General features: G+C 31.4%; 2 protein-coding genes across 2 annotated transcripts; both read right to left on the reverse strand.

Annotated features, from left to right (window-relative positions):
• Positions 1-3,113: 3,113 nt before the first annotated feature.
• Positions 3,114-3,782, reverse strand: LOC141703207 (agamous-like MADS-box protein AGL62). The gene has a single exon (XM_074506788.1). It carries the CDS (start codon positions 3,780-3,782, stop codon positions 3,114-3,116), a length of 669 nt encoding a protein of 222 aa, XP_074362889.1.
• A 16,822-nt stretch (positions 3,783-20,604) lies between these two features.
• On the reverse strand, positions 20,605-21,273 carry LOC141703208 (agamous-like MADS-box protein AGL62). The gene has a single exon (XM_074506789.1). It carries the CDS (start codon positions 21,271-21,273, stop codon positions 20,605-20,607), a length of 669 nt encoding a protein of 222 aa, XP_074362890.1.
• Between the last annotated feature and the right edge of the window lie 6,635 nt (positions 21,274-27,908).

Raw genomic sequence — 27,908 nt, forward strand, 5'->3', positions numbered from 1 at the left:
TGCAAAAAATAGTTAGAACTAAATATGAAAAGTATGAAAAAATATCTCGTAATGTATTTAACCATAAAATCGATTATGCTCCTGCAGAAGTGTCTACTTGTTACAAAATCTCATTTGTCAAAGTATGGATTTCATTTTCTTAAAAAAGGTCGCCCTACTCGAAACGAACAAAATATTATATATTTAGCCGTGTAATTCGAGGAAGCAATGAAGAAGCTTTTGGAAGGTGGTTGGTCCAGGGTTTGCGGACTAGTGTAAGTTCTGTTATGTAAAGTTATTTATTATATTATATTATATTATATTATATTATATATTATGTTATTTTATAGTTGGGACTAGTGTACTTTTTCGAAGTTATACTAGTGGGTTTGGTATTGAATTGAGAATTATTTTAAAAGAAAGTGAAAAATGTATTTATTGAATTTGGAATTCTTGTTTCTAGAACTGTAATCTTAAAAGATCTTGGATTAGTTTGGGGTCATAGATGTTAAATATCTTCTGCTGACATTTGTTTATTGATTAAACAATTTATCTTGGATTGAGGTTTCATCGTGATGACCAAATCCTCTGACCCCGTATATGGATTTCATGTACTAAAAAAAGGTCGCCCTATTCGAAATGAACAAAATATTATATATATATACATATACATATATATCGTAAACGAGGATATAGTAGAGGTTGCAAACAAGACGGTATACAACTTGGTTTTGGAAGATATGGTACTAAAACTTGTAGAGACGGTCGTCTTTCAGATCGAGCCATTGAAGTAGCGCCTCAAGTTATAATCGAACAACTCCAGCAAATAATTTAAAAAAATATGGAGACATGGGTAAGAGTTCTCGCATATCTTTTTATTACTAGCAGAATGGGAAGCGAAAAGGAAATTCTATGAGTTACGTTACTCGTATGTGCACGTGACACATTTTACTTGAAATATGTGTGGTGAGTTTGTCAAATGCACGACAAGCCCTCGTTCGCTTCCATATTTAGGTTCCTCCAGTTGAGTCGCAAGCGAAAATCGTCAAAGGTCTCATTCAAATCTAATTTATAAATTAATCAATTGCTTCTTCTTTTGTTTTTAACATTTTCACAAAATAATGATTTTTCTTTTTCAATATAATTTTTTTGTTAGGAGTACTTTTATTAATTGAGTTTAAGTCAATAAGTTATAAGTGTTGTCAAATTTTGAATTTGAAATTTTTTCTATTTTGTTTTTATAATAATTATAAATACAATATACATTTATAAAATATATTTAAATAATTTTAAAATATTTCTTTAAATATGTATTTATGTCAATTTATATTTGTTCATGTGGTGTAACAAAGGTAAATTCAAAACCGCCTCTTAATTTATTTATTTAATTACAATTACGTGTTTGTGTACGAAAAAGATAAACCGAAATACGAAAAAAATTGTGTCGTATATGAAATTGTTGACTGTAATTGTACCGTAATAATATGTATTTATGGCAACATTATTATTTGTTTCAAAATGAGACAATAAAAAAGAACAAACAATTATTATTTCAACCAAACAACCCTCTACTACAAAATATTAGGGGTCCAAATATTATTAAAAAATCCAATCTTATAAATACTAGGGGTCCAAATAATTATAACAAAAGATAACTTTTCTCGTAATAATATGAGATCTTGCATGCATTCATGTGCGTCTGCGAATTCAATTTGAACATATGTCCTGACAAGTCAATTCATAAAAATTTACCTACTCAAGCCCAAAACCCCTTGCAGCGTTACTGCATTTCAGAATCAGATAAATTCCTTCATATCCAAAACCCCTCTTCGCATATACTGTACATACACACCCATGCTCTATACCTCAGAGCCACTAAAGCTCAGACCTTTTTACCTTAAACCCCCCAATTCGTATATGTTTAGTTAAACCCGACAATTCGTTTGTTTTATATACTTTCAAATCAGGAAACTTTTATGTTTAATTTAAATGAATAGTAAACCAAAACATGGCTAGTTAAAAATTCGTTTCATGTTATGTACATTCATATCATAATTTCGTGTCATATTTTGTGTAATTTTAAATGAAACATTTTTTTAATATTAAAAATTTTAATCTCGTTCCATCTGGCTGGCTGTTTGGCTAACATAGAAAAAGGGTAAGATTTTATTCCCGAGGGATCTTAATTGAGTCAGTAAAGATAAAATATGTTTAGAAAAATACTTCTCATGTAACTAAAGACATATGTTTTAAACCGAGAACAAAATAAGATCATTGCATTTTTAGTAAAATAAAATAGTAAGGATAATCCATTAGTAATGAAAAGGGGTGGGAGAGTTATATGTATATATGTTGATTAGATCGATTAAAGGGTGCGAAAATGGCTAGAATTGAATGCAAAAGTATAGAAAAATATCGCGTACTGTATTTAATCAGAAAATCGATTATACTTTTGTGGAAGTATCTACTCATTACAAGATCTCGAGTGTTAATGTGTGAATTTTATACACTACAAAAAAAGTCATGCTATATCCGAAACGAACAAAATATAATATATATAGTAAAGGTAGATATAGTGGGGGTTGGTAGATGTTAATATCCTATTTAAATTTGTAATCTGAGTTTGTCAAATGCACGACAAAACCCCGTTCGCTTGAGATCCAGTTCCTTGAGTCGCAAGTCAAAGTTCATCTTTCAAATCTAATTTATAGATTAATCAATTGCTTCTTCTTTTTATTAATATTTCAAAAAAAAGTTGGTAATTTTTCTTTCCCAATATAACTTGTTTTGATATGAAAAACAAGATTATAAGTTCGCGTTCATCCAACTCTCAGTGCTTATGTTAGTTGATGATGGCTATTTGAAACGAATGATGCCCACAGGGCTCTTTTTTGATAACTTTTCAATAGTAATTGACATTTTAAGCTTAAAGAATATTTAGACATATGCAGCTGACCATTTTCAAAAAACAATATCCATTACAACCTCAGAATAAACTTCAGATCAAACTGTTTGTCAAATTTAAGTTACAACTTTAACCAATAGATAGAAAAATGAACTTTCTTTTCCGGCAAAGCCACACAGCATCAATCAAAATGGAGACTCAGAACTGTCTAGCAAGACACAAGCTCAGATTACGCAGCAAAGTTGCTCAGACCAAAATAACCATTACCATATCCGTAACCAGGGACATGAGAAGCAGGATCAATCTGATTAGGCTTAGCTTCAAACTGATTAAAGGCCCTGTGTCCATTAAAACCAAAAGGTGGCAAATTAGAATTTGCATTCTCAATCAAGATGCTATTAGCTTGATTGTTCACATTTTTCTTCAACGCTTCCATGCAGTCCTTCAATTGTTGAAGCTCATCAAATCCCATCTTTTCGACTGGAGATTCCCACCAAAACTGGCTCTGGCTAGCTTGCCTCATGTCATCAAGTGCCTCTCCTCTCTTCCTCTCACCCTCTAGTTCATTGAAAATCTGTGTGAGATGGAAGTTCAGCTCGCAAACAGTCATACTACGATGAGCTTCAACGAGATGGAGAGTGCTTGAGTTTGAAGGTGGAGGATTGCGACTAAAAAACCTATCAATTATACCTTCAACATTAGGATGTCCAAAGGAGAACACTTTTCCAGCTGGAGAAAAGACTATAATGGCAATCTCAACTCCACAAAGTGTACAGAGCTCACTTGCCTTCTTAAAAAGGCCTGATCGACGCTTTGAGAAGGTAACTTGCAGGTGATTCTTACGCTCTATTTTCGCAATCTTGATCTTTTGGCGGCCAATGCTGAACTTTTTGGCCATCTCTAAACAAGCTATCAAGAACAGAAACCAAAAGAAAAGCAAATGGAGCAATGTTTATGTATGTTGAAGCTCTGATTTGTAGAGTAAAATCATTTGGTATTTATAAGAGGCTTGGCATTAACACTGAAAGCTGGCAAAAATTATAATCTCCTAATCTGTGTTAAGGGAATCAAACATATTGTTCCTGTGACAATATCAATGATTGGGGAGTTACAAAAATCTTATTTCTTAATGTATGGATATTACTAATATTCATGTTATTGCACATTTTTAAATCAAATTAAGCCAATAAATTTTGTTATTAAATACTTATTGTAGCGAATTTTTATTCTGCTGGTTGTAGCCACCATTCTCATTTTACTTAATCTAGTGAAAATTACCTTAAAATTCACATGAAAAATAATTTGACAATATCTACGTATAAGTTATTTAGCAGTGTCCGTTTTGACTAAATTTTTTTCTGTGAATTACGTGTCAAAATTCGCTATTGTAATTTCCTTTTAAATATATTTTTCTTACCGGAAAGCATGATTTGCATAAAATTTTTAAGATATTACGATCCGTAAGACGTCAACGTATCAAATAATGGGCATAATCTATTTTTCATTTAAAATAGAATTATTACCATACAATAATATTGGCTAAAATAGGATGGAAATTTTGGTGCAATTTTAGTAAAACATGATAAAATTTCATTCCATTTCCGTCGAATTGAAGCTTAAGTGCCTTTTTAGGAGATATACAATGCGAACCAGACTAAGTTATCCTTGTGCTGGTGTTCAAATGTGGATTGGATTTGATTAAATTCATATTCATATTCATTTAAATTTATTGGATTGGATTGAGATCGGATCAATTTCAGATTTTTAATAGCGTAATTCATAAACAAATTCATTAGGATCTTCGATTATCGGATCGGACCACTGGATCCATTTAAATTTTTTGAGATGAATAATTTTAATTTAACATGGTTCAATAATAAAAAAACTAAGCACAAGAAACTATTTTAAGTTAGAGGTGTTGTGAAAATAATTTTTTTTGAAAATATGTGAAAATAGTTCAGTTTAAAATAATTATAAAATAAATACATAAAAGTAAAACATTGTAATTTCAGAAATATATGAATTAATTATATATGTCAATTTCAAAAATTAAAATAAAAAAATGTTGTGAATTGTGAATAACTAAAATATTATGTATAAAAATAATTTGTGACATACATGATTCACTCATTTGAATATGATAACATGTGGTGTGTACAAGAAATTTTAATGTGATGAAATAATAGTTAATGTGAAAATACAATAAAATAACTTATAAAATTAGAATACCAATACGTATAAATTAATTTTATTAATTGATTATAGTTAAATTTTATTTATATATATAAATAATTTATAAATGTATAAGTTTAGTAGTTCGGATGTGGTTTTTATCGACGAGTGAAAATCCATATCCACTTCTTAATGAATCGAATCCTTGTAAGATTGGAGGGGAATAGAGCTGCAAATGAACAGAGCCGTTCGTGAACAAAAATCGGGATCGGCTCGTTAAGTGAACTTGGCTAGACTCGTTTTCTTAAACGAGCCGATCGCGAACAAAAAAATAAGCTCAGATAATTAAACGAGCCGAGCCGAGTTTTTTAATATTCGGCTCGGACTCGGCTCGTTTAGCTCGGACTCGGCTCGAACTCGGTAACTCGGCTCAGATAAATTTTTTAAATATACCATATACTCCCTCCGTCCTTTTCAATTGTTTACATTTTTTAGAGAGTGTCCGACACGCATTTTAAGGTGCATATAAAGTATAGTTCTGTAATTTTTTTTACAATTTTATTTTTCTGAATAAAAATTAAAACATTCAACTTTTATTCAAAAAAAATTGTAAAAATAAGTTACATAACTATACTTTTTATGCACCTTAAAATGCGTGCCGGACACTTCCCCAGAAATGTAAACAATTGGAAGGGACTGAGGGAGTAATAAATATTTACTAATCACTTTTATAAAGATTTTAAATTTTTTTAATTAAAATTTAATACTAATTTTAAAGTATAATAATTAATTTAATAAAAATTCAATATATATTTTAACAATAAATAATTTAATTAATTTCATACATACACTAGAGCTTGATTACTTTAACAAACAATTTCTAATTAAACTTAACACTAAATCACCTCACACTTTTATTAGAGGTGTCTATGATAAAATCGACCAAAATTACAATTTCAAATAAATTAAAATAGTGAGTTCTTAAAATAAATTATAATATTTTTAAGAAAAACATAAGATAATTTTTAATAATTTTATTTCTCAACCACTTAAATGGGCTTACTTCCTTTATTTTATTTTATATCTCGTTTCTAATCTAAAACAATTTAACTGAAATATAAAAATTACTAAATCTTTGACAATCGACATCAACAATTTAAAAGTTGTATAATTTCTAAAGTTATGAATGTCTCATTAATTTAAAATAAAAATGATTTTGTTCTTAAAACTCGACTAGTGAAAAAAATTGATAAGTGTAGAGTGTAAGTGTGAGTATATAATTGTAAGATGAAATTAGTATTTGATCTCCATAAAACTTATAAAGTTATAAATTATACCTTAAGCTTGGTCGATTAAAAAATATATGCGAACTATTAGTGAACAACTCGACTCGGCTCGAGTTCGGCTCGGCTCGGTTATTCGTGAGCAAACTCGTGTCCGGCTCGGCTCCTTTATAAACGACCGATCGTAAACATTTTTTTTCGGCTGGGTTTTTAAACTCAGCTCGGCTCGGTTCATTTTAAAAAAAATTATGCTCGGCTCGCTCGGACAGAACTCGGCTCGGTTCTGTTCGTTTGCAGCTCTAGATGGGAAGGTGGGAGCAGACCTGTTTTGGAAGAATGGGAGTTGATACTACCAGTTTGTAACACCCCTTCTTAAAAATTAGAAGGAGGTATTACCTATCATAAACCTGCAAACAGAGCACTAATATATTTCTAAACAATAAATAAACAGTATAAAATCTCCAAAAATAATATTAAATCTACAAACTGTCTAAACCAAAAATAAATGTTGAAATCTCTAAATAAATAATTAAGTCTAGATATTGATAAAGTCAAAATTCTAATCAATAAATGGGGTTGCTCTCCATAGCACAGTCCAAGATTTCCCCTATGCACCTACCGGAAAAAAATACGGCATGAGCCAAACGCCCAGTACGGATTTGGAATACAATTTATAAAACAGAAAATCAGAAATAAATATTTCACAGCTTATAATAAAACAATAATTTTGGGTTATGATATTTCATACCGAAATCAGAACGGATACAAATACACACATCATAGGGTACCTAATATGTGCAACAGAATGGATAACGTGTACGACATATACAACGTCACCATAAATCAAATCACAAATCAAATTCTGGGTGCAGCCACGTATCCTGAACAAATATCAAAATGGCCAAACTCCTCCCAAGAGCTAACAGAAGGATACGCCATGACCAATCACAGTGTCACGGAAGTGTCATGTCACTGGTACCGCAATGACATGGCTGTAGTACTCCTGTTAACTCGGTATACCCTAAATCACACTAAGGGTTCAAAATGAAAATATTCTCGCAAAATTTAAAAATCACATGAGAAAAATGATACAAATTTCCAAAGCAGGTGAGTGTCATAAATAATTTTTGAAAACCGCATACACAGATATCTAAATTTTCAAAATCAAATTTTAAAATAATTTTCGGAAATTAAAACGGTCAAAGCAAATATTAACGGAATGAACAGAAAGTAGAACATAATGAATCAAATAAATATAATGGACAAGAGGAGTAACGGTGAATAAAAAAGGGACATAATCCGTACCTCGAATATCGCAACTAAAGTAATATCAAAATCTGCAAATGATGTGCTAAATCCCCGACCCGTGATCTAATTACAAAATTAAAATTTATAATTAATGTTTGTTGCTTCTTAATTTATTCAAAATAATTTTTTTATCAATACACAACTATTCGGCTCCGAATCAGTACATTACATGTCCTCGAATTTAACACTAAAGAGACCAAATGTCATGTCATTATTACATTTATAATTATACAATTTGTTTAAACGAATGCACCTAACTACCACACTGCTTACTAATTTAATAATACATATACTTAAAATAGTTAGATTCAAATTAACTACCATTGTTCACCTTTATTAAATAATTAATTATAAATTATGACACTAGTATAATTGGACTCACTAGTATAATTGGACTAAGTACATGTACACCAATTAAATTTTTAATGGTAAGTGGCATACATAAAATCAATTTAAATTATAACTAATAAATAAGTATATTGAAGTAGTGAAAAACCCTCACAAAATTTTAATTTTATATAAATAATTTAAATAACTTGAATCATCCAGTTGCCACACTATCATAGTCTAATCAACCGCAATTAAATAAAAGCTCACATATGCATAATCTAACTTAATAATTTTAAAGTAACATGAAAATTGGAATTGAAGCAGCAGATCTTGTGGATTAAACATATGTATAAATAAATAATATAATTCGCACTTGAATAATATAACATAAATAACATATTATGGATACCAAAACTGAATGATAATAAAATACAACATGGTTCCTAGTTGACACTAATGACGTGATTTGACAACAAAGAAACAAGGATGGCCATACAATTTATTACTAAATTTGTGTGTTGTGTGTGCTCTATCAACAATTGACAAGGTCACATGCGAAGTGCTTAGCTATATGACTAATTATAATAACAGCAATAAAGAGTTACCTTATTCAATGAAAACAAACAAAAAAACTACTACAAGGCTCGATGACTCTGTTTTCCTCTAAGTCTTTATCCGCCTGCTCTTCTAGATTTTTCTTCTCTTTTCCTTTGCTTGCGTAAATTAAGAATGCCCGTGTGTTGATATATATATATATATATATATATATATATTACACAAGGTATCCTCTAACTATTATAATTAGAATTATAACAACTAATTACTATTACTTTTATTTCTATGCTATTTAAAAAAATTAAAATCACTTATTTTAATTTTAATTCAAATATTATTATTATTATTATTATTAAATTCTCGTATATTACATATATACCCCCTTAAATACGATTCCGTCCCCGGAATTAAAAAAACTAAAAACTCGTACCTGAATCGAATAAATACGGATATTTCTCAAATAGATTCTTCTAATTCCCAAGTAGCCTCTCTCTCCGGATGATTTTTCCACAAAATTTTCACAAACGGAATGGCGTTCTTCCTCAAAATTCGCTCCTCTCAAGCTTCTTCCTCACAAGAAAGATCTTCTCTAATCTTATTCAATGGATACTAAACTACGTGTAATGGATGATATTTATAGCCCCTCAAAACAGACACATGAAACACATTATGCACATGAGATAGTTTGGCGGCAATGCAACTCTCTACGATACCAAAACCTCAAAAGGTCCAACATATCTCGGACTAAGCTTTTCCCTCATACCAAAACGCTTGGAATACAACGGCAATCCCAACTCCACAAAGTGTAGGGAGCTCACTCGCCTTCTTAAAAGGCCAGATCGACGTTTGGAGAAGGTAACTTGCAGGTGATTCTTACGCTCTATTTTCGCAATCTTGATCTTTTGGTGACCAATGCTGGGCTTTTTTGCCATCTCTAAACAAGCTATCAAGAACAGAAACCAAAAGAAAAGCCAATGGAGCAATGTTTATGCATGTTGAAGCTCTGATTTGTAGTGTAAAATCATTTACTATTTATAAGAGGCTTGGCATTTACACTGAAAGCTGGCAACAATTATAACTCCTAATATGTTTTAAGGCAATTAAACATATTGTACCTGTGACAATATCAATGACGGGAGTTACAAAAATCTTATTTCTTAATGTATGGATATTAGTAATATTAATGCTATTGCACATTTTTAATTCAAATTAAGCCAATAAATTTTATTATTAAATACTTATTCTAGCGAATTTGTTATTCTGCCGGTTGTCACCACCACTCTCATTTTACTTAATCTAGTGAAAATTTCCTTAAAATTCACATGAAAAAATAATTCGACAATATCTACGTATAAGCTAATTATTTAGCAGTGTCCGTTTTGACTAAATTTTTTGCTGTGACTTACGTGTCAAAATTCGGTATTGTATTTCTTTAAATATATTTTCTTACCAGAAAACATGATTTGCATAAGATTTTTAAGATATTACGATCCGTAAGACGTCAATGTATCAAATAATGGGAATAATATATTTTCATTTAATAATATGGCCTAAAAGAATTTTTGTTGGAGGAAGGTTCAATTGATGAAAAATATGCTAACACCTCTTTATAGGAAGATATAATCATGAATACAGAAGTTTTTGGGGATAGAATTATTACCATACAATAATATTGGCTAAAATATGATGGAAATTTGGTGCAATTTTAGAAAACATGATAAAATTTCATTCCATTTCTGTTGAATGAAGCGTAGTGCCTTTTAGGAGATATACAATGTGAATCAGAGTAAGTTATCCTTGTGTGATGTTCAAATTTGGATCGGATTTAATTAAATTCATATTATTTAAATTTGTTGGATTGGATTGAGATCAGATCAATTTCAGATTTTTAATAACATAATTTATATCCAAATTCATTAGGATCTCCGATTATCGGATCGGACCTCCAATCCATTTAAATTTTTTGAGATGAATAATTTTAATTTAACATGGTTCAATAATAAAAAAACTTAAGCACACAAAACTATTTTAGTCAGAGATGTTGTGAAAATAAAAATTTGGAAAATGTGAAAAAAGTTCAGTTTAAAATAATTATAAAATAAATACATAAAAGTAAAACATTGTAATTTAAGAAATATATGAATTAATTATATAAGTCATTTTAAAAATTAAAATAAAAAATGTTGTGAATTGTGAATAAATAAAATATTATGTATGAAAATAATTTCTGACGCACATGATTCACTCATTATAATATGATAAAATGTGGTGTGTAGAAGAAATTTTAATATGATGATAATAGTTACTTTGAAAATAAATAAATAACTTGAAAAATTAGAATATTAATACATATAATTAAGTTTATTAATTGATTATAGTTAAATTTTATTTATATATTAATAATTTATAAATGTATAAGTTTAGTAGTTAGGATCTGGTTTTTTATGGACGAGTGAAAATCCACATCCACTTCTTAATGAATCGAATCCTTATAAGATTGGATGGGAAGATGGAGCAGAGCTTTTTTGAAGAATCTTATGTCGTTATTTTACTAATCACGCTATTAGACTGAATATTTATGATGATAATTCCTTGGTGCACATCTCGTTGATCAGCTTAAATCTTCCTTTTGTACCTATGCAAATAAAGTGACAGTACCATTTTTCAGAGAAACAAGTTGCATTTGCATTCTATTCAATAACATTATCATATACCTTAGCCAAGAAACTAGCAATGTTTCTACAATAGGTTGTGCCCAAAGAAGTTAAGAAATACTATGATTCTACTCAAATTTTGATGGCAATCCTCAGCATGTTAAACACTCATTTTCGATTTTACGATGATAAAACCGTGAATAGACAAGCTTTAAAGATAAAAAAAGGAGGATTGCTTTTACTGTTATGAAAGAACGCGGAACATAGATTGAACTTATGTCAGTCAAGAACCAAGCACCAAGTATTATGCGGGAGTTCTAGTGTAAGGACCGGTGAGGAATAACTTTGAGAGAAAGTGGAAACAACAAGAACCTCACTCCCCTCCCTCCCTCCTCTCTACGACCCTATCTAAAATGCAGTCGACTTATTTTTCGGATAAAATTGGAACAAGAATCATATATCTCCTGTTCCTAAAAATGCAATAGCAAATAGTTATATAAAATATGAATAATATTTATTTATTTATATTATTAACAGGTCCGGTTTTAATCAATTTAGGTAGAATATTTTATCGAAATTGAAACATTTAAATTGAAATATTTTTAATTTTTTAATTTCAGTTCAAAATCATTTTTATTTGAATGGAGTTTTCATGTTTTAGTACTAGTGTCAATTCATTTTTTATTTTGTTGAACGATGATTTGTACTTAAACCTGACAATTTATTCATTTTATATTCTTTCACGTCTTCTTGTACTTTCGTGTTTAGTTTAAATGAATACTAAATCCATCACTAGTTAAGAATTCGTTTGTGTACATGTACCCGCATGTCGTGTTATTTTATGTCATATTTTATGTAATTTTGACCAAAACATTATTTAAATATTATAATTTCGATTAAATTTTTAGTCTCATCCCATCTAGACTATTTGGCTAACATAGAAAAAGGGCAGCATTCCGTTCCCGAGGGACCTTAATTGAGTCCGTAAAAATAAAACCTGTTCAACAAAGTACTTCTCGTGTTACTCAATATATTTGTTTTTAACCTTGAAATAAAACAAAATCACTGCGTTCGAATTTTAGTAAAATAATGAATGATATTCCATTAGTAATGAAAAAGGGTGGAGGGGATCCTTATATGTGTAAATGTTGTTCAGGTCGATTAAAGGGTGCAAAAAATAGTTTGAACTAAATATGAAAAGTATGAAAAATATCTCGTAATGTATTTAACCATAAAATCGATTATGCTCCTACAGAAGTGTCTACTTGTTACAAAATCTCATTTGTCAAAGTATGGATTTCATTTTCTTAAAAAGGTCGCCCTATTCGAAGACTTCAACCTCGAGAAGCACATTAAGAGGCATCTCATCCCTTTTAGACATATTACCCACCCGTTGACATCGATCACATTTCAAAACGAACTGATGAGCATCTTTTAATAATGTCGGCCAAAGGAAACCTGCTTGAAGAACACGAGCTGCTGTCTTTTCTCCTCCATAATGTCCTCCATAAGCTGTTAAGTGGCAATCTCGCAAGATCCCCCCGTTTCGCTATAGGGAATACATCTCCTGATGATTTGGTCAGCTCCTTGTCGAAAAATAAATGGCTCATCCCACACATACCACTTTACTTCATGTAGAAACTTCTTCCTTTGAACGTAAGATAAGTCAGGAGGCATGATACTCACAAGGTAGTTCACAATGTCTGCAAATCACGGTTCTTCTTTTGCACTCCAAATAGCTGCTCGTCGGGAAAAGACTCATTTATCAATGTCTTCTCCAATGAAGTAGCATTAGGATTTTCTAAACGCGAGATGATCAGCGACTTTATTTTCAGTTCCTTCTCTGTCCTTGATCTCTAGTTCAAGTTCTTGAAGCAAAAGAACCCATCTAATCAATCTAGGCTTCGAGTCATTCTTTGAGACGAGATATCGAATTACAGCGTGATCAGTGAAAACTGTCACCTTAGTCCCAAGTAAATAAGATCGAAATTTCTCAAAACCATAGACAATAGCCAAAACTCTTTCTCCGTAGTAGTATAATTCAGTTGGGCACTATTTAGGGTCTTACTAGCATAGTAAACCACATGAAATATGTTGTTCTTCCTCTGCCCAAGAACTGCTCCAACTGCATAGTCACTTGCATCGCACATCATCTCTAAAGGTTTATTCTAATCAGGTGCAGTTATGACTGGTGTCGTGATTAAACTCTTCTTCAATGTCTCGAAAGCTGCGAGGCACTCGTCATCAAACCTGAAAGGGACGTCTTTCTCTAGAAAACTGCACAATGGCTTCGAAATCTTAGAGAAGTCTTTGATGAAACGCCTGTAGAACCTCGCATGATGAAGAAAACTACGAATTCCCTTAACAGAAATAGGTGGAGGAAGATTCTCAATGACCCCCACCTTGGCCTTATCCACCTCAAGACCCTTACTAGAAACCTTGTGCCCAAGAATAATGCATGTCGCATCATAAAGTGACATTTCTCCCAATTGAGAACAGATTGGTCTCAACACACACTTGAGAACGTGTCCAAGATTTTGCAAGCACTCATCAAATGAATCGCCAAAGACTGAGAAGTCGTCCATGAACACTTCCACATTCTGGCCAATTATGTCATAAAAGATGACTATCATACATCTCTAAATGTGGCTGGCGCATCACACAGACCAAAAGAAACTCATCTGAAGGCGAAAGTACCAAATGGACAAGTGAAGGTAGTTTTCTCCTGATCTTCTGGAGCGATACAAATTTGATTAAAACCCGAATAACCATCCAGAAGACAACAATACTCATGACCAGCCAACCTATTGAGCATCTGATCAATAAAAGGCAAAGGGAAGTGATCCTTCTAGTGGCTTTGTTCAGCTTTGTATAGTCCATGCAAACTCTCTATCTGTGACTATTCTAGTAGGAATAAGCTCATTCTTCTCATTTGCTACCACAGTAATTCCACCTTTCTTTGGCACACATTGAACAGGGTTACCCATGAACTGTCAAAAATAGGGTAGATGATCCCTGCATCTAGCCACTTAAGAATTTCTTCTTCACTACCTCTTCATGATCGGATTAAGTCTTCTTTGCTGCTCGACCATAGGCTTGCTACCTTCCTCTAGCAGAATTTTATGCATGCAATAAGAAGGGCTGATTCCCTTGATAACTGCTATAGTCCAGCCAATTGCCGATTTAACTTCTCAGAATCTTCAAAAGCTTTTCCTCATCACTACCTGAAAGGTCATCGTATGAGGATGATTAGCTGTAGCAATGCGATGATTCACATTATACCTTTTCATCATAGCAGTGAACTTGTGATTGCAAAAATGCGACCCCTCATCACTGGTTATGATTCTTGGAGTTCCAAACCTTGTGAATATCTGCTTATGAAGAAAATTAAGCACCACTTTCGCATCGTTCTTTGATAACACCTTAACTTCAACCCATTTCGACACGTAATCAACCGCCAACAAGATATACTGATTGTTACAAGATGAGACAAATGGCCCCATGAAGTCAATTCCCCAAACATCAAGACTTCAACCTCGAGAAGCACATTAAGAGGCATCTCATCCCTTTTAGACATATTACCCACCTGTTGACATCGATCACATTTCAAAACGAACTGATGAGCATCTTTAAATAATGTCGGCCAAAGGAAACCTGCTTGAAGAACACGAGCTGCTGTCTTTTCTCCTCCATAATGTCCTCCATAAGCTGTTAAGTGGCAATCTCGCAAGATCCCCCCGTTTCGATGTAGGGAATACATCTCCTGATGGTTTGGTCAGCTCTTTGTCAAAAAATAAATGGCTCATCCCACATACTACTTTACTTCATGTAGAAACTTCTTCCTTTGAGCGTAAGATAAGTCAGGAGGCATGATATTACTCACAAGGTAGTTCACAATGTCTAAACCACGGTTCTTCTTCTTGCACTCCAAACAGCTGCTCGTCGAGAAAAGACTCATTTATCAATGTCTTCTCCAATGAAGTAGCATTAGGATTTTCTAAATGCGCGAGATGATCAGCGACTAGATTTTCAGTTCCTTCTCTGTCCTTGATCTCTAGTTCAAGTTCTTGAAGCAAAAGAACCCATCTAATCAATCTAGGCTTCAAGTCCTTCTTTGAGACGAGATATCGAATTACAGCGTGATCAATGAAAACTGTCACCTTAGTCCTAAGTAAATAAGATCGAAATTTCTCAAAACCATAGACATAGCCAAAAGCTCTTTCTCCTAGAAGTATAATTCAGTTGGGCACCATTTAGGGTCTTACTAGCATAGTAGACCACATGAAATATGTTGTTCTTCCTCTGTCCAAGAACTGCTCCAACTGCATAGTCACTTGCATCGCACATCATCTCAAAAGGTTCATTCCAATCAGGTGCAGTTATGACTGGTGCCGTGATTAAACTCTTCTTCAATATCTCGAAAGCTGCGAGGCACTCGTCATCAAACCTGAAAGGGACGTCTTTCTCTAAAAACCTGCACAATGGCTTCGAAATCTTAGAGAAGTCTTTGATGAAACGCTTGTAGAACCTCGATGACCAAGAAAACTACGAATTCCCTTAACAGAAATAGGTGGAGGAAGATTCTCAATGACCCCCCTTGGCCTTATCCACCTCAAGACCCTACTAGAAACCTTGTGCCCAAGAATAATGCCCTGTCGCACCATAAAGTGACATTTCTCCCAATTGAGAACCAGATTGGTCTCAACACACCTCTTGAGAACGTGTCCAAGATTTTGCAAGCACTCATCAAATGAATCGCCAAAGACTGAGAAGTCGTCCATGAACACTTTACATTCACTTCTTAATGAATCGAATCCTTATAAGTTTAATGATTATAGTTAAATTTTATTTATATATATTAATAATTTATAAATGTATAAGTTTGTAGTTAGGATCTGGTTTTTATGGACGAGTGAAAATCCACATCCACTTCTTAATGAATCGAATCCTATAAGATTGATGGGAAGACGGGAGCAGAGCTGTTTTTGGAAGAAGGGGAGTTGAATACTACAAGTTTAACTGATCTTATGTCGTTAATTTACTAATCACGCTATTAAACTAAATATTTATGATGATAATTCCTTGGTGCACATCTCGTTGATCAGCTTTAATCTTCCTATATGTACCTATGCAAATAAAGTGACAGTATCGTTTTTCAGAGAACAATTGCATTTGCATTATATTCAATAACATTATCATATACCTTTGCCAAGAAACTAGCAATGTTTCTACAACAGGTTGTGCCCAAAGAAGTTAAGAAATACTATGATTCTACTCAAATTTTGATGGCAATCCTCCGCATGTTAAACACTCATTTTCGATTTTACGATGATAAAACCGTGCATAGACAAGCTTTGAAAGATAAAAAGAAAGGAGGATTGCTTTTGCTGTTATGAAAGAACGTGGAACATAGATTGAATTGTCAATCAAGTACCAAGCACCAAGTATTATGCGAGAGTGCTAGTGTGAGGACTGGTGAGGAATAACTTTGAGAAAAAGTGGAAACAACAAGAACCTCCCTCCCTCCCTCCCTTCTACGACCCTATCTAAAATGCATTCGGCTTATTTTTCGGATAAAATTGGAACAAGAATCATATATCTCCTATTCCTAAAAATGCAATAGCAAATAGTTATATAAAATATGAATAATATTTATTTATTTATATTATTAACAGGTCGGTTTTAATCAATTTAGTTAGAATATTTTATCGAAATTGAAACATTTAAATTGAACTATTTTAATTTTTTAATTTCACTTCAAAATCATTTTTTTAATGGAGTTTTCATGTTTTAGTACTAGTGTAATTCATTTTTTATTTTGTTGAATGATGATTTGTACTTAAACCTGACAATTTGTTCATTTTATATTCTTTCACGTCTTCTTGTACTTTCGTGTTTAGTTTAAATGAATACTAAATCCATGACTAGTTAAGAATTCGTTTGTGTACATGTACCTGCATGTCGTGTAATTTTGTGTCATATTTTATGTAATTTTGACCAAAATTATTTAAATATTATAATTTCGATTAAATTTTTAGTCTCATCCCATCCAGACATTTGGCTAACATAGAAAAAGGCAGCATTCCGTTCCCGAGGGACCTTAATTGAGTCCGTAAAAAAAAACCTGTTCAACAAAGTACTTCTCGTTACTCAATATATTTGTTTTTAACCTTGAAATAAAACAAAATCACTGCGTTCCAATTTTAGTAAAATAATGAATGATATTCCATTAGTAATGAAAAAGGGCGGAGGGGATCCTTATATGTGTAATGTTGTTCAGGTCGATTAAAGGGTGCAAAAAATAGTTAGAACTAAATATGAAAAGTATGAAAAAATATCTCGTAATGTATTTAACCATAAAATCGATTATGCTCCTGCAGAAGTGTCTACTTGTTACAAAATCTCATTTGTCAAAGTATGGATTTCATTTTCTTAAAAAAGGTCGCCACTCGAAACGAACAAAATATTATATATATTTAGCCGTGTAATTCGAGGAAGCAATGAAGAAGCTTTTGGAAGGTGGTTGGTCCAGGGTTTGCGGACTAGTGTAAGTTCTGTTATGTAAAGTTGTTTATATTATATTAATTATATTATATTATATTATATTTATTTATTTTATAGTTGGGACTAGTGTACTTTTTTCGAAGTTATACTAGTGGGTTTGGTATTGAATTGAGAATTATTTTAAAAGAAAGTGAAAAATGTATTTATTGAATTTGGAATTCTTGTTTCTAGAACTGTAATCTTAAAAGATCTTGGATGTTTGGGGTCATAGATGTTAAATATCTTCTGCTGACATTTGTTTATTGATTAAACAATTTATCTTGGATTGAGGTTTCATCGTGATGACCAAATCCTCTGACCCCGTATATGGATTTCATTACTAAAAAAAGGTCGCCCTATTCGAAATGAACAAAATATTATATATATATATATACATATACATATATCATAAACGAGGATATAGTAGAGGTTGCAAACAAGACGGTATACAACTTGGTTTTGGAAGATATGGTACTAAAACTGTAGAGACGGTCGTCTTTCAGATCGAGCCATTGAAGTAGCGCCTCAAGTTATAATCGAACAACTCCAGCAAATAATTTAAAAAAAATGGAGACATGGGTAAGAGTTCTCGCATATCTTTTTATTACTAGCAGAATGGGAAGTGAAAAGGAAATTCTATGAGTTACGTTACTCGTATGTGCATGACACATTTTACTTGAAATATGTGTGGTGAGTTTGTCAAATGAACAAGCCCTCGTTCGCTTCCATATTTAGGTTCCTCCAGTTGAGTCGCAAGCGAAAATCGTCAAAGGTCTCATTCAAATCTAATTTATAAATTAATCAATTGCTTCTTCTTTTGTTTTTAACATTTTCACAAAATAATGATTTTTCTTTTTCAATATAATTTTTTTGTTAGGAGTACTTTTATTAATTGAGTTTAAGTCAATAAGTTATAAGTGTTGTCAAATTTTTGAATTTGAAATTTTTTCTATTTTGTTTTTATAATAATTATAAATAATATACATTTATAAAATATATTAAATAATTTTAAAATATTTCTTTAAATATGTATTTATGTCAATTTATATTTGTTCATGTGGTGTAACAAAGGTAAATTCAAAACCGCCTCTTAATTTATTTATTTAATTACAATTACGTGTTTGTGTACGAAAAAGATAAACCGAAATACGAAAAAAATTGTGTCGTATATGAAATTGTTGACTGTAATTGTACCGTAATAATTGTATTTATGGCAAATTATTATTTGTTTCAAAATGAGACAATAAAAAAGCAAACAATTATTATTTCAACCAAACAACCCTCTACTACAAAATATTAGGGGTCCAAAATATTATTAAAAAATCCAATCTTATAAATACTAGGGGTCCAAAATTATAACAAAAGATAACTTTTCTCGTAATAATATGAGATCTTGCATGCATTCATGTGCGTCTGCGAATTCAATTTGAACATATGTCCTGACAAGTCAATTCATAAAAATTTATAATACAAATTTGGGTCGATTTTGGTTACCTACTCAAGCCCAAAACCCCTTGCAGCGTTACTGCATTTCAGAATCAGATAAATTCCTTCATATCCAAAACCCCTCTTCGCATATACTGTACATACACACCCATGCTCTATACCTCAGAGCCACTAAAGCTCAGACCTTTTTACCTTAAACCCCCCAATTCGTATATGTTTAGTTAAACCCGACAATTCGTTTGTTTTATATACTTTCAAATCAGGAAACTTTTATGTTTAGTTTAAATGAATAGTAAACCAAAAATATGACTAGTTAAAAATTCGTTTCATGTTATGTACATTCATATCATAATTTCGTGTCATATTTTGTGTAATTTTAAATAAACATTTTTTAATATTAAAAATTTTAATCTCGTTCCATCTGGCTGGCTGTTTGGCTAACATAGAAAAAGGGTAAGATTTTATTCCCGAGGGATCTTAATTGAGTCAGTAAAGATAAAATATGTTTAGAAAAATACTTCTCATGTAACTAAAGACATATGTTTTAAACCGAGAACAAAATAAGATCATTGCATTTTTAGTAAAATAAAATAGTAAGGATAATCCATTAGTAATGAAAAGGGGTGGGAGAGTTATATGTATATATGTTGATTAGATCGATTAAAGGGTGCGAAAATGGCTAGAATTGAATGCAAAAGTATAGAAAAATATCGCGTACTGTATTTAATCAGAAAATCGATTATACTTTTGTGGAAGTATCTACTCATTACAAGATCTCGAGTGTTAATGTGTGAATTTTATACACTACAAAAAAAGTCATGCTATATCCGAAACGAACAAAATATAATATATATAGTAAAGGTAGATATAGTGGGGGTTGGTAGATGTTAATATCCTATTTAAATTTGTAATCTGAGTTTGTCAAATGCACGACAAAACCCCGTTCGCTTGAGATCCAGTTCCTTGAGTCGCAAGTCAAAGTTCATCTTTCAAATCTAATTTATAGATTAATCAATTGCTTCTTCTTTTTATTAATATTTCAAAAAAAAGTTGGTAATTTTTCTTTCCCAATATAACTTGTTTTGATATGAAAAACAAGATTATAAGTTCGCGTTCATCCAACTCTCAGTGCTTATGTTAGTTGATGATGGCTATTTGAAACGAATGATGCCCACAGGGCTCTTTTTTGATAACTTTTCAATAGTAATTGACATTTTAAGCTTAAAGAATATTTAGACATATGCAGCTGACCATTTTCAAAAAACAATATCCATTACAACCTCAGAATAAACTTCAGATCAAACTGTTTGTCAAATTTAAGTTACAACTTTAACCAATAGATAGAAAAATGAACTTTCTTTTCCGGCAAAGCCACACAGCATCAATCAAAATGGAGACTCAGAACTGTCTAGCAAGACACAAGCTCAGATTACGCAGCAAAGTTGCTCAGACCAAAATAACCATTACCATATCCGTAACCAGGGACATGAGAAGCAGGATCAATCTGATTAGGCTTAGCTTCAAACTGATTAAAGGCCCTGTGTCCATTAAAACCAAAAGGTGGCAAATTAGAATTTGCATTCTCAATCAAGATGCTATTAGCTTGATTGTTCACATTTTTCTTCAACGCTTCCATGCAGTCCTTCAATTGTTGAAGCTCATCAAATCCCATCTTTTCGACTGGAGATTCCCACCAAAACTGGCTCTGGCTAGCTTGCCTCATGTCATCAAGTGCCTCTCCTCTCTTCCTCTCACCCTCTAGTTCATTGAAAATCTGTGTGAGATGGAAGTTCAGCTCGCAAACAGTCATACTACGATGAGCTTCAACGAGATGGAGAGTGCTTGAGTTTGAAGGTGGAGGATTGCGACTAAAAAACCTATCAATTATACCTTCAACATTAGGATGTCCAAAGGAGAACACTTTTCCAGCTGGAGAAAAGACTATAATGGCAATCTCAACTCCACAAAGTGTACAGAGCTCACTTGCCTTCTTAAAAAGGCCTGATCGACGCTTTGAGAAGGTAACTTGCAGGTGATTCTTACGCTCTATTTTCGCAATCTTGATCTTTTGGCGGCCAATGCTGAACTTTTTGGCCATCTCTAAACAAGCTATCAAGAACAGAAACCAAAAGAAAAGCAAATGGAGCAATGTTTATGTATGTTGAAGCTCTGATTTGTAGAGTAAAATCATTTGGTATTTATAAGAGGCTTGGCATTAACACTGAAAGCTGGCAAAAATTATAATCTCCTAATCTGTGTTAAGGGAATCAAACATATTGTTCCTGTGACAATATCAATGATTGGGGAGTTACAAAAATCTTATTTCTTAATGTATGGATATTACTAATATTCATGTTATTGCACATTTTTAAATCAAATTAAGCCAATAAATTTTGTTATTAAATACTTATTGTAGCGAATTTTTATTCTGCTGGTTGTAGCCACCATTCTCATTTTACTTAATCTAGTGAAAATTACCTTAAAATTCACATGAAAAATAATTTGACAATATCTACGTATAAGTTATTTAGCAGTGTCCGTTTTGACTAAATTTTTTTCTGTGAATTACGTGTCAAAATTCGCTATTGTAATTTCCTTTTAAATATATTTTTCTTACCGGAAAGCATGATTTGCATAAAATTTTTAAGATATTACGATCCGTAAGACGTCAACGTATCAAATAATGGGCATAATCTATTTTTCATTTAAAATAGAATTATTACCATACAATAATATTGGCTAAAATAGGATGGAAATTTTGGTGCAATTTTAGTAAAACATGATAAAATTTCATTCCATTTCCGTCGAATTGAAGCTTAAGTGCCTTTTTAGGAGATATACAATGCGAACCAGACTAAGTTATCCTTGTGCTGGTGTTCAAATGTGGATTGGATTTGATTAAATTCATATTCATATTCATTTAAATTTATTGGATTGGATTGAGATCGGATCAATTTCAGATTTTTAATAGCGTAATTCATAAACAAATTCATTAGGATCTTCGATTATCGGATCGGACCACTGGATCCATTTAAATTTTTTGAGATGAATAATTTTAATTTAACATGGTTCAATAATAAAAAAACTAAGCACAAGAAACTATTTTAAGTTAGAGGTGTTGTGAAAATAATTTTTTTTGAAAATATGTGAAAATAGTTCAGTTTAAAATAATTATAAAATAAATACATAAAAGTAAAACATTGTAATTTCAGAAATATATGAATTAATTATATATGTCAATTTCAAAAATTAAAATAAAAAAATGTTGTGAATTGTGAATAACTAAAATATTATGTATAAAAATAATTTGTGACATACATGATTCACTCATTTGAATATGATAACATGTGGTGTGTACAAGAAATTTTAATGTGATGAAATAATAGTTAATGTGAAAATACAATAAAATAACTTATAAAATTAGAATACCAATACGTATAAATTAATTTTATTAATTGATTATAGTTAAATTTTATTTATATATATAAATAATTTATAAATGTATAAGTTTAGTAGTTCGGATGTGGTTTTTATCGACGAGTGAAAATCCATATCCACTTCTTAATGAATCGAATCCTTGTAAGATTGGAGGGGAATAGAGCTGCAAATGAACAGAGCCGTTCGTGAACAAAAATCGGGATCGGCTCGTTAAGTGAACTTGGCTAGACTCGTTTTCTTAAACGAGCCGATCGCGAACAAAAAAATAAGCTCAGATAATTAAACGAGCCGAGCCGAGTTTTTTAATATTCGGCTCGGACTCGGCTCGTTTAGCTCGGACTCGGCTCGAACTCGGTAACTCGGCTCAGATAAATTTTTTAAATATAACATATACTCCCTCCGTCCCTTTCAATTGTTTACATTTTTTAGAGAGTGTCCGACACGCATTTTAAGGTGCATATAAAGTATAGTTCTGTAATTTTTTTTACAATTTTATTTTTCTGAATAAAAATTAAAACATTCAACTTTTATTCAAAAAAAAAATTGTAAAAATAAGTTACATAACTATACTTTTTATGCACCTTAAAATGCGTGCCGGACACTTCCCCAGAAATGTAAACAATTGGAAGGGACTGAGGGAGTAATAAATATTTACTAATCACTTTTATAAAGATTTTAAATTTTTTTAATTAAAATTTAATACTAATTTTAAAGTATAATAATTAATTTAATAAAAATTCAATATATATTTTAACAATAAATAATTTAATTAATTTCATACATACACTAGAGCTTGATTACTTTAACAAACAATTTCTAATTAAACTTAACACTAAATCACCTCACACTTTTATTAGAGGTGTCTATGATAAAATCGACCAAAATTACAATTTCAAATAAATTAAAATAGTGAGTTCTTAAAATAAATTATAATATTTTTAAGAAAAACATAAGATAATTTTTAATAATTTTATTTCTCAACCACTTAAATGGGCTTACTTCCTTTATTTTATTTTATATCTCGTTTCTAATCTAAAACAATTTAACTGAAATATAAAAATTACTAAATCTTTGACAATCGACATCAACAATTTAAAAGTTGTATAATTTCTAAAGTTATGAATGTCTCATTAATTTAAAATAAAAATGATTTTGTTCTTAAAACTCGACTAGTGAAAAAAATTGATAAGTGTAGAGTGTAAGTGTGAGTATATAATTGTAAGATGAAATTAGTATTTGATCTCCATAAAACTTATAAAGTTATAAATTATACCTTAAGCTTGGTCGATTAAAAAATATATGCGAACTATTAGTGAACAACTCGACTCGGCTCGAGTTCGGCTCGGCTCGGTTATTCGTGAGCAAACTCGTGTCCGGCTCGGCTCCTTTATAAACGACCGATCGTAAACATTTTTTTTCGGCTGGGTTTTTAAACTCAGCTCGGCTCGGTTCATTTTAAAAAAAATTATGCTCGGCTCGCTCGGACAGAACTCGGCTCGGTTCTGTTCGTTTGCAGCTCTAGATGGGAAGGTGGGAGCAGACCTGTTTTGGAAGAATGGGAGTTGATACTACCAGTTTGTAACACCCCTTCTTAAAAATTAGAAGGAGGTATTACCTATCATAAACCTGCAAACAGAGCACTAATATATTTCTAAACAATAAATAAACAGTATAAAATCTCCAAAAATAATATTAAATCTACAAACTGTCTAAACCAAAAATAAATGTTGAAATCTCTAAATAAATAATTAAGTCTAGATATTGATAAAGTCAAAATTCTAATCAATAAATGGGGTTGCTCTCCATAGCACAGTCCAAGATTTCCCCTATGCACCTACCGGAAAAAAATACGGCATGAGCCAAACGCCCAGTACGGATTTGGAATACAATTTATAAAACAGAAAATCAGAAATAAATATTTCACAGCTTATAATAAAACAATAAATTTGGGTTATGATATTTCATACCGAAATCAGAACGGATACAAATACACACATCATAGGGTACCTAATATGTGCAACAGAATGGATAACATGTACGACATATACAACGTCACCATAAATCAAATCACAAATCAAATTCTGGGTGCAGCCACGTATCCTGAACAAATATCAAAATGGCCAAACGCTCCTCCCAAGAGCTAACAGAAGGATACGCCATGACCAATCACAGTGTCACGGAAGTGTCATGTCACTGGTACCGCAATGACATGGCTGTAGTACTCCTGTTAACTCGGTATACCCTAAATCACACTAAGGGTTCAAAATGAAAATATTCTCGCAAAATTTAAAAATCACATGAGAAAAATGATACAAATTTCCAAAGCAGGTGAGTGTCATAAATAATTTTTGAAAACCGCATACACAGATATCTAAATTTTCAAAATCAAATTTTAAAATAATTTTCGGAAATTAAAACGGTCAAAGCAAATATTAACGGAATGAACAGAAAGTAGAACATAATGAATCAAATAAATATAATGGACAAGAGGAGTAACGGTGAATAAAAAAGGGACATAATCCGTACCTCGAATATCGCAACTAAAGTAATATCAAAATCTGCAAATGATGTGCTAAATCCCCGACCCGTGATCTAATTACAAAATTAAAATTTATAATTAATGTTTGTTGCTTCTTAATTTATTCAAAATAATTTTTTTATCAATACACAACTATTCGGCTCCGAATCAGTACATTACATGTCCTCGAATTTAACACTAAAGAGACCAAATGTCATGTCATTATTACATTTATAATTATACAATTTGTTTAAACGAATGCACCTAACTACCACACTGCTTACTAATTTAATAATACATATACTTAAAATAGTTAGATTCAAATTAACTACCATTGTTCACCTTTATTAAATAATTAATTATAAATTATGACACTAGTATAATTGGACTCACTAGTATAATTGGACTAAGTACATGTACACCAATTAAATTTTTAATGGTAAGTGGCATACATAAAATCAATTTAAATTATAACTAATAAATAAGTATATTGAAGTAGTGAAAAACCCTCACAAAATTTTAATTTTATATAAATAATTTAAATAACTTGAATCATCCAGTTGCCACACTATCATAGTCTAATCAACCGCAATTAAATAAAAGCTCACATATGCATAATCTAACTTAATAATTTTAAAGTAACATGAAAATTGGAATTGAAGCAGCAGATCTTGTGGATTAAACATATGTATAAATAAATAATATAATTCGCACTTGAATAATATAACATAAATAACATATTATGGATACCAAAACTGAATGATAATAAAATACAACATGGTTCCTAGTTGACACTAATGACGTGATTTGACAACAAAGAAACAAGGATGGCCATACAATTTATTACTAAATTTGTGTGTTGTGTGTGCTCTATCAACAATTGACAAGGTCACATGCGAAGTGCTTAGCTATATGACTAATTATAATAACAGCAATAAAGAGTTACCTTATTCAATGAAAACAAACAAAAAAACTACTACAAGGCTCGATGACTCTGTTTTCCTCTAAGTCTTTATCCGCCTGCTCTTCTAGATTTTTCTTCTCTTTTCCTTTGCTTGCGTAAATTAAGAATGCCCGTGTGTTGATATATATATATATATATATATATATATATTACACAAGGTATCCTCTAACTATTATAATTAGAATTATAACAACTAATTACTATTACTTTTATTTCTATGCTATTTAAAAAAATTAAAATCACTTATTTTAATTTTAATTCAAATATTATTATTATTATTATTATTAAATTCTCGTATATTACATATATACCCCCTTAAATACGATTCCGTCCCCGGAATTAAAAAAACTAAAAACTCGTACCTGAATCGAATAAATACGGATATTTCTCAAATAGATTCTTCTAATTCCCAAGTAGCCTCTCTCTCCGGATGATTTTTCCACAAAATTTTCACAAACGGAATGGCGTTCTTCCTCAAAATTCGCTCCTCTCAAGCTTCTTCCTCACAAGAAAGATCTTCTCTAATCTTATTCAATGGATACTAAACTACGTGTAATGGATGATATTTATAGCCCCTCAAAACAGACACATGAAACACATTATGCACATGAGATAGTTTGGCGGCAATGCAACTCTCTACGATACCAAAACCTCAAAAGGTCCAACATATCTCGGACTAAGCTTTTCCCTCATACCAAAACGCTTGGAATACAACGGCAATCCCAACTCCACAAAGTGTAGGGAGCTCACTCGCCTTCTTAAAAGGCCAGATCGACGTTTGGAGAAGGTAACTTGCAGGTGATTCTTACGCTCTATTTTCGCAATCTTGATCTTTTGGTGACCAATGCTGGGCTTTTTTGCCATCTCTAAACAAGCTATCAAGAACAGAAACCAAAAGAAAAGCCAATGGAGCAATGTTTATGCATGTTGAAGCTCTGATTTGTAGTGTAAAATCATTTACTATTTATAAGAGGCTTGGCATTTACACTGAAAGCTGGCAACAATTATAACTCCTAATATGTTTTAAGGCAATTAAACATATTGTACCTGTGACAATATCAATGACGGGAGTTACAAAAATCTTATTTCTTAATGTATGGATATTAGTAATATTAATGCTATTGCACATTTTTAATTCAAATTAAGCCAATAAATTTTATTATTAAATACTTATTCTAGCGAATTTGTTATTCTGCCGGTTGTCACCACCACTCTCATTTTACTTAATCTAGTGAAAATTTCCTTAAAATTCACATGAAAAAATAATTCGACAATATCTACGTATAAGCTAATTATTTAGCAGTGTCCGTTTTGACTAAATTTTTTGCTGTGACTTACGTGTCAAAATTCGGTATTGTATTTCTTTAAATATATTTTCTTACCAGAAAACATGATTTGCATAAGATTTTTAAGATATTACGATCCGTAAGACGTCAATGTATCAAATAATGGGAATAATATATTTTCATTTAATAATATGGCCTAAAAGAATTTTTGTTGGAGGAAGGTTCAATTGATGAAAAATATGCTAACACCTCTTTATAGGAAGATATAATCATGAATACAGAAGTTTTTGGGGATAGAATTATTACCATACAATAATATTGGCTAAAATATGATGGAAATTTGGTGCAATTTTAGAAAACATGATAAAATTTCATTCCATTTCTGTTGAATGAAGCGTAGTGCCTTTTAGGAGATATACAATGTGAATCAGAGTAAGTTATCCTTGTGTGATGTTCAAATTTGGATCGGATTTAATTAAATTCATATTATTTAAATTTGTTGGATTGGATTGAGATCAGATCAATTT

This window comes from Apium graveolens, unplaced genomic scaffold, assembly GCF_009905375.1.
Source record: "Apium graveolens cultivar Ventura unplaced genomic scaffold, ASM990537v1 ctg6335, whole genome shotgun sequence".
Classification (NCBI taxonomy): Eukaryota; Viridiplantae; Streptophyta; class Magnoliopsida; order Apiales; family Apiaceae; genus Apium; species Apium graveolens.

What these genes read in the sequence shown, in the direction of transcription:
- LOC141703207 (XM_074506788.1), bottom strand. Translation starts at nt 3,782, where the DNA reads ATGGCCAAAAAGTTCAGCATTGGCCGCCAAAAGATCAAGATTGCGAAA.
- LOC141703208 (XM_074506789.1), bottom strand. Translation starts at nt 21,273, where the DNA reads ATGGCCAAAAAGTTCAGCATTGGCCGCCAAAAGATCAAGATTGCGAAA.